The sequence below is a fragment of the Lontra canadensis genome, unplaced genomic scaffold (assembly GCF_010015895.1).
Source record: "Lontra canadensis isolate GAN:19392208 unplaced genomic scaffold, GSC_riverotter_1.0 scaffold91, whole genome shotgun sequence".
Taxonomy (NCBI): domain Eukaryota; kingdom Metazoa; phylum Chordata; class Mammalia; order Carnivora; family Mustelidae; genus Lontra; species Lontra canadensis.
In genome coordinates, this window is record NW_022631085.1 from 6,627,267 (window position 1) to 6,635,508 (window position 8,242).

Consider the following 8,242-nt stretch of genomic DNA (forward strand, 5'->3'; position numbering starts at 1 on the left):
AAAAAAAGAAATGACGTCTGAATAAAGTACAGACTTCAGTTAATAATAACATCTCCGTGGCGGTTCATTAATCGTCACAAATATGCCACGTTAACGTACGATGTTAATAATAAAGGAGACTGGCTGCAGTGCATGGGAACTCTATGTACTCTCTCAGCCATTTTTTTGTGGATCTAAAATTATTCTTTAGAAAAAAATTTTTTAAAGGCAGTCAGTGGCTCTAAGAACTCTCTCCTCCTCCCAGAAACAATCACTCGATGCCTGCCGTGTGCTGGGTACACGGACGTGTGATTTCTGTGCACCCTCCTTTATTCCTCATATCGGTGCCGGGGGCTAGGGAAAATCTGTATTTTTAGGAGATGAGCTAAGTAAAGCACAGAGACATTAGTTAACTTGCTCACAGCCACACAGCACGCGTAAGCTCATGTTCAGGTCCGCCCCCTGCAAAGTTAACTGATGCAACTCAGTAACAGGGCCTGAAAAATTCCCAAACTTTGAACGGGAGCTGGCTCGAAACCAAGCTTCCAGCAGTCCATGAACTCAGATCAGTAATAAAAGACAGCGGGTGTTTTCCGATTTGCCTTGCCTTTAGAAGTTTAAAAACATAAAATAAAATAGAACTAGTATCGGGGGGAAAAAAAAAAAGTCTAGCAAATCCAAAACACCAAAAACACTGACAACACCAGATGCTGGCAACGATACAGGATAATGACCGCTCTCGTATGCGGCTGATGGGAGAGTGGAGGGGTACAGCCATTCCAGAGGACAGTGCTAAAGACTGAGCACGTGTCCCCTCTGCCACATGCCTACGCTGAAACCTAACCCTCAGTGTGATGGTATTTGGAGGTGGGGCCTTTGGCGGGTGACTAGGTGATGAGGGTGAAACCCCCACGGGTGAGATCAGTGCCCAGCAAAGAGGCCCCAGAGAGCTCCTTACCCCTTCCATTATGTGAGGACAGCCATCTACGAACAGTAAAAGGCACCCTGAATCTTGGCATCTTGGACTTGCCAAAGCTTCCAGAACTGTGAAAAATATATGTCTGTGGTTTTCAAGCCCCCACCGCTAGTCTATGGCGTCCTGTGAGAGCAGCTTGACTGGCCTGGGACAGCCCGGCATTTTCTCCCAAAGCTAACACAGGCTTCCGCGAGACCCCCAGGGGTGCTCCCAGGCATTTACAACAGAGAAATGGAAACCTGAGTCCACACGAAACCTGCACACAAACGTTTCAGCCCTATTAATAACTGGCAAAAACTGGAATCCGACAGGGGTCTTTCAATAGAAAAGTAAACTAAGGGATATTTATGCAACGGAGCGTTATTCAGCCGTAAGAAGAAATGAGCACCAAGTTACAGAGAAACGCGGAGGAAGCTTAGCCGCACGCATACTGCTAAGGGAGAAGAGGCCGGTCTGAAAAGATGACATTCGGTAGGACTCCAACTGTGAGACATTCCGGAAAAGGCAAGCTATGGAGACAGTAGAAAGATCAGCGGCGGCCAGGCCAGCGGTCAAGGGAGAGGGCGGGCTTGGCGGGTGGGGCACAGAGGAGTTTCATGCCGGTGCTCTGATTCTGTAGGACACGGTCATGGAAGATACAGAATATTTTGTCTTTGAGAAACTTGTAGAACCGGGGATCACAAAGCAAGAACCTGATGAAAACTGCAGACTTTAGGTAGCGATACTTTATCTGTGTGGTGTCAAAATTATAGCAAATGTAACCCACCAATGCCAGGTATTAATAAGAGAGGAACCTGCAGGATGGGGTACATGGAAACTCTGTACTTTTTCCTTTTTTCTATAAATCTAAAGCTACTCTAAAAAGTAGTCTATTTTTTTCTAAAGTAGACTCCACACCCAATGTGGGGCTCAAACTCATGATCCTGAGCCAGCCAGGTGCCCCCCAAAATAGTCTATTTTTAAAAAAGGGGCGCTTAGGTGGCTGTGTTGGTTAAGCCTCTGCCTTCATTCAGCTCAGGCCATGATCCCAAGGTCCTGGGATCGAGTCCCACATCGGGCTCCCTGCTCAGCAGGGAGTCTGCTTCTCCCTCTACCCTTCCCCTTGCTCTATCTCTCTCTCAAATAATAAAAAATCTTAAAGAAAAATACAGCATGTAAAATAATTTATTAGTGGTAGAAGATCAGTAACCCAACAAAACTGTACAGCAGCGTAGGAATATAATTCCTTGATATTTACAATCTTGGAAAAAAACAGGCACCAGTAAGAGAGCAGAAACCCACGCTGAACATAATTACAACAAAAAGTCATTCCGTCCAGAAAATGCTAGAACTCTAAAATCCTTAGGCAGTACCCCTTACACAGTGCCATATGTTGACTGTATTTCAATAACACTGGAAGGGGAAAAAAAAAGCCCCAAAACCTCTGCACCAGGACATTGTTGCCTTGCGGCGTCTCACCAGAAGCTACGAGGCAGAAGTCTGGTTAATGCCTAAAAGTCATTCTCAATCTTGATTTTGGTTTCAACAAGACATCTTCTGAGTGTTTCAACGGCTCCAAGAGAGGAAGAACGGCAGGTGTTAACCCTTGGGATCTCCAGGAAATGTACCTTACTGGCTTGGAGGCCCAGGCGGCACAGAGAGCGAGCTGCCTTTCAGAGACTGCTGGTGCCCGCGGCAGGAAAACGCTGTTTGACCTGCAAGCTGGACATGGAAGTTGTTGATGGAAGAAGAGGCGGGCCATGATGTCATTCCCATTTCACGCAGTCTGTTTCCGAGCCCACAACCACAGTTTAATCACCGCAGGCAATGAGCGAGATTCAACTTCAACATCGTAAAAATAGGGTCCCAGTGGCAACGGAAAAAGTACCATCACTTATAAGACTTGGAAAATGCAACATGAGATTTCTGCGTGCTTTAAAGAGCATTAACACACATAAACCAAAAGGGGAAAAAAAAAAAAAACACGGAGCACACATCTGCTTTTCATCTACAGTCGTCAAAGCAAGGGGCATCGAGGGCTAAGTTAAGAGGAATGTCCTAGTGCATAGAAATCCCACCTCCGGACTCCTTGGTCAACCAAAGCAAAACTCTTAGAGAAACTTATGAGAAATGTATCGCATCTTGGAGAAACTTATGAGAAATGTCCGCGGAATGCTACCTGTGAAATCTACATGGTGTAAGAACCTAAATTGTTTCAGAATTCCTGTTGTTATTAGCAAGGGTTCCAGTGTCATCTACGGAAGATGCCTATGTAAATCCTCCACTTCTAGCTCCCACATGCTTTCGTGGATGGGGTTATCGGAGAGATCTGTCATCTTCACAGCCTGAAGGCACAGCTCGGGGCTGCACGCCTGCACCACTCCCATTACCATCACATACTTCCCTAGAAGAAGAAAAGCCCGGGATGACTTGTTTGCATGGATATAAAACCAAAACAGAGACCCCTATCCTTCAGAGTTTAACTTTATCAGAGAAGCCAATTACACACACACACACACACACACACACTCCAAAAACCAAAAAACTAGAGAGTAGATATCAATGTTTAACTCTGGCTTCTGGTTTAAAAACCATAAAATAAAATTGCAGCAACCTACCATCATGCACGAAACAATCATGCCTAAGGAAGGGAAGAGACTCACAATGGAGTTAGGAGTTATAATTCGACTGTTCTAAGACAGGGGCAAAAGCCCCAAGCTTTTCTCTTATCTCTGTTTCTTGCCCAGTGCCGCAGGGTATGTGGCTGATCTCTGTGCAGGGGAGCAGTCCTCTTTCTGCAAAGATATCCCCAGATCTGCCCCAAAGCAAATCTGACTTTCCCTTGATGCCCAGAAGAGCTGGGCAGGCCACAGCACCCCTCCAGGCCACCCTGCTATTCCAGCTGCCCGGGACCAATCCCTGCCACCAGCCGGGCACATGCTGGCAAATCAACAAGAGAACGGGCTGCCGTTGGGATGATCTCATGACATATTAACCACGACTCTCTTCCCATTCCCTTGGGGAAGTGGCTCTCCTTGAAAGCAAAACTTGGCCAGGCTTAACCACATAGAACTCAATTGTGTAAAAAACCCCAAACACAGCAGGAAGGGCAGGCACCCTGCCAGCCCCCACTGCATGCCCCTGCGAGGCTACTTTAATCACACTGCTTCTAATAGCAGGGCTGAGTTCGCACGCAGGCCCCCCCGGGCTCTGGCTGAAGGAAGGCTGGCAAGCTGACACCTGCCTCTTGGACGGCTACCCCTTGCACGAGGCACGATGTAATTTGGTTCCTCTGAACCCACCTCTAGATTCTACTTGAGCAAGTAACATGGGGCTCCTAGGTGATAGGAGCGAGCGCTAAAACTATACTTTGCCAATACCTCCCAAAGGACTCTCCAGTATTGGTAAAGACAGAACCCTCAGAAAAAGAATGAAGACCCAAGGAAGATGAACAAGTACAAGGAGATCCCTGCCAGGGGAGTGTAACAGGATATCTACACGAGGGCACCAACGGCTAGAAGGATGAGCTAGCTGGCATGAACTTGCTCCTCCGGCGATGAGACAGTCTGGTTAGGAGGGTTCATCCTACCCACACCCTCTCTGCCCCCAGCACTGTCTCCACACTGTCTCCCTTCTCCTGGGCCCCACCACGCCCACTCCTTTACACCAGGCCTTCATCCGCTGGCCTGGACCACACCATTTCCAGTAGGTCCGCCTCCAGCTGCGTCCTCTTCACGGATCCACAACTACCCCCACCCCGCTGGGGCCGCGATTTTCCCCAAATGTGGCTCTGGCCTTCCAGATACTTGAATTTCTTATACTTTCCATATGTCATGAAATCATCCTCTAGTTTTTTGAACCATCTGAAAATGGAAAAAAAAAAAAAAAGAAGAAGAAGAAGAAAAGAAAAAGGCTCACAGCCTTTTGGAGAGGCAGCAGCCTGTGGTTTGCTGACCGTGTGTTTCAATAATGCTACAGCGGAGAGGGCGAAGAGGGGAGGCTGAAGGATGGGGCGAGGCGTGGGGCGAGAAGGGAACAAGCGCATAGTAAGGACAGCACAATGTCTTGAACCTCACTGTGAGCGGGGCGCTGTGTTAAGACCATTTTTTTTTTCAACTGAAGCCACACAACAGGCCCCTTTCTGATCCAGGAAGGACAGATCCAGAGAGGTTAAGAAAAGTGCTCCAAGGAGGCTCAGCGGGAAAAGAGCAGAGCCAGGAATTCAACCTCATGCTGAAATCAAAGAGGTCAGAAAGAGCCCTGGTCCTCCTGTTCTCCAAGTGTGGCCCCAAGGGCATCCACATTGGTGACTCCAGGGAGCTGGTTTAGAGAGGCAAATTCTCAGCCTCACCCAGACCTCCGGGTAGTCACAAGCCCTCAGGATAAGTCTGAGGACCCCGCTGATTTAAGAGGCAAACATTTGATAACTATACAGCCTAAAGCAGTTCCACGAAGGGGAGGTGCCAGACAGCTTCCATTCCGAGAAGTCAGGGAGGACTTCTAGGAGGAAGGCACACTCGAGTCCAGACGTTAGGGATGAACAAAGGCTTCCTCGTAACAGCGTTTTCCAAGACTTGATGGGGGAGGGGAAAAAAGATCACCCGTGGGGGAGGGGCTTGTTACAAATACCGATGTCGGGGGGGGGGGTCCCTCCACCGGAGATTCTATGTAGGGGAGCGTCTGGATCCTGCGGCGTCTAAGCGGGCTGCAGGGGAGGCTAATCAGCAGGTCAGCCTGGCCACGGGCGGGGGACCAGCCGGGGACCTGCCAGGCCCCGCCCTCCAGCCGCCCACAACCAGGGTCAGCTCCTCTTCCGCTACGGGCCGTTACCTGGGACGAGGCAGGGCCGCCCGCGCGGCACCCGCTCCAGGCCGCGCACCGAGAAGGCCCCGCTCGGGTCCCGCAGCCGCGCCTCGCCGCCGCCCGCCGCCACCACCGTGCCCTGCATCCACACGGTCACCAGCTCCAGGGGCCCGCGGCCGGTCGCCGCCCGCGACAGCCGCCACGCACCCGGGCTGCCCTCCGCGTCGCGCCGCAGCTGCTCCGCCAGGACTTTGAGCGGCGGTGACCGCGGCAGCCGCACGGCCGCTGGGCCGCCGCCGGTAGCCGAGTCCCCAACAGCCGCGGCTGCTGCCGCGGCCGCCATGCTGCCCCGCCTCCGCTTTCCCGCCAACTTTGATAGGCAGCGGGACCCGGTCCGTAGCCACCAATCAGAGACGCTCTGGCGGAACAGAGCAATGGTCGGCGCCGGGAGGCGGGGCTTCAAGGTCCCGCGGCCTCCTCCAGCCTTCAGGAGTGCGCATGCGTGCGTCAAGTAAATAAACGTTCCCAAGCTGTGAATGAATGGGCAAAGCGAATTACCAGAGAATACATAAATGAACGAGGGAGAGCTTGTTTCAGCGCATCTCAAAACCTGATGTGCACGCAAGTCACCCGGACAATCTCGCATGGCGGGATTACTCTGAGGTTCATCAATACTAATCGATGCTGGAAGGAACAGTAGCGCGAGCCCATGCTTTTTGGGAATGAGGAAGAACCGAGTCAAGGGAGAAGGCGGGGATGAGGGACAGGGACGGCTGCCCAAACTGCCCCCTTTACTACTATTTTGATTATTGTTTTATGATTTATTTTATTATTTTATTACTATTATTTGATTATTGTTATATTTTAAAAACAAAATAATCCAAAACCTAAAATATATTTTTTCACAAAAGAAATGCACATTCATTGTAGAACATTTAGAAAGGGAAATCTGGAATCACCCAACAAACTGTAAAAATCACTCAGAGATATCCACTGTTAACTTTTGAGTATATTAACATCCATATTTAAATATATATATATATACATATTTTTGATATTTTTGATATACAAATAACGTTTTGTGGGGCACCTGGGCGACTCAATGGGTTAAGCCTCTGCCTCTGGCTCAGGTCCTGGGATCAGGTCCTGGGATCGAGCCCTGCCTTGGGATCTCTGCTCCGCAGGGAGCCTGCTTCCCGCCTCTCTCTCTCTGCCTGCCTCTCTGCCTACTTGTGATCTCTCCCTCTGTGTCAAATAAATAAGTAAAATCTTTTTAAAAATAACATTTTCTATATTTCTTCACTTAATAATAACATTTTCCCATAACAACAAATATCCCTCTGGTTCCTCTCGGACTGCATAATATTCTGTTTGTCAGATACCTGTTTAACTGCTGTCCTATACAGTTGGACGTTAAGACCATTTCCAGTATTTCATTTTATGGAATCCCTACTGTGAACCTCCTTGGACCGGAATCTTTGTACATATGTATCAGATAAATGCCTAGAACTGGAACTTCTCCCTTAGAACTGTATGTCCCCAGTCAGCAAAATCCACAAATCCTTAACCAGGCAAATCCTGAAAGTCAAGGCCAGTCCTTAGGAAACTTTGTACTCCTAGAGCCCCTCATAGTACAGAGGGTACTGCATTCAGAGAGCACAGAGAGGATATTTAGCAACAACTTGATGTTTATAAAGCAGTTAAGACATTGAGCCAGGCCCTGTCCTAAGAGCTTTGTAGGGAGTATTTCTCTCACACCCTAGAAAGACTGTGTTCTACCCAGATAAGGAAACAGCTCATGAAAGCCAAGGAGCTTACCCTTGAGCTCTCTTGCAGTAACCTCTATGCGGTTCTGGCCTCTACACCTCAGCTCTGAACTGCAGCATAACACACTACTGGGTTGAGAAGGGAGCAGGCACGTTAACCCACAGAAAATCCAACGCTTTGGGGCGTCTAGGTGCCTCAGTCAATTAAGCATCTGCCTTTGGCTCCGGTCATGATCTCAGGGTCCTGGGATCGAGCCTCGAGTTGGGGTCCCTGCTCAGCACGGAGTCTGCATTCTGCATCCTCTCTCCCTCTAACCCTCCTCCTGTTTGTGCATGTGCACACACACTCTCTCTCAGATAGATAAAATTTAAAAAAAAAAAAAGAAAGAAAGAAAAAAGGAAAGCCAACCCTTCATATGTGATGGGTCCCCACTGGCCTGCCCCTAAGTACCTAAAGGCCAGAGAAGATGGGGAAAGGAGCTGGCATAAAGGCAGAGGCTCCCATGCCTCTTGTTTGAGCCTGGGAATTTCCCACCATTCTCTTGGCCTTCAAGTTTACACACACACACACACACACACACACACCCCTCAAGCTCCAGTGACCTTTCCAAAACACCAGTCTGAACATATCAATGCCCGGTTTAAATCTCCTGACGGTGTGACCCGTCCTGGAATATGAGCATCCTGGGGAGAGGGCACCCCACATGGAGAGCCCAGAGAGGAGAGAAGGAGCCAGAAG

General features: G+C 49.2%; 1 protein-coding gene across 1 annotated transcript; it reads right to left on the reverse strand.

Annotated features, from left to right (window-relative positions):
* Positions 1–2,615: 2,615 nt before the first annotated feature.
* Positions 2,616–6,080, reverse strand: RMI2 (RecQ mediated genome instability 2). The gene is made up of 2 exons (XM_032836158.1): positions 5,765–6,080; positions 2,616–3,338 (listed from the first exon to the last, which is right to left on the reverse strand). Exons 1-2 carry the CDS (start codon positions 6,078–6,080, stop codon positions 3,190–3,192), a joined length of 465 nt encoding a protein of 154 aa, XP_032692049.1. The 3' UTR covers positions 2,616–3,189.
* Between the last annotated feature and the right edge of the window lie 2,162 nt (positions 6,081–8,242).

Bases quoted from the DNA above. Each gene is read 5' to 3' on its own strand.
- RMI2 (XM_032836158.1), bottom strand. From the start codon at position 6,080: ATGGCGGCCGCGGCAGCAGCCGCGGCTGTTGGGGACTCGGCTACCGGC. The intron at 3,339-5,764 runs GTAACGGCCCGT...TTCTTCTTCTAG, and splicing joins GCGGCCCTGCCTCGTCCCAG to GGAAGTATGTGATGGTAATG.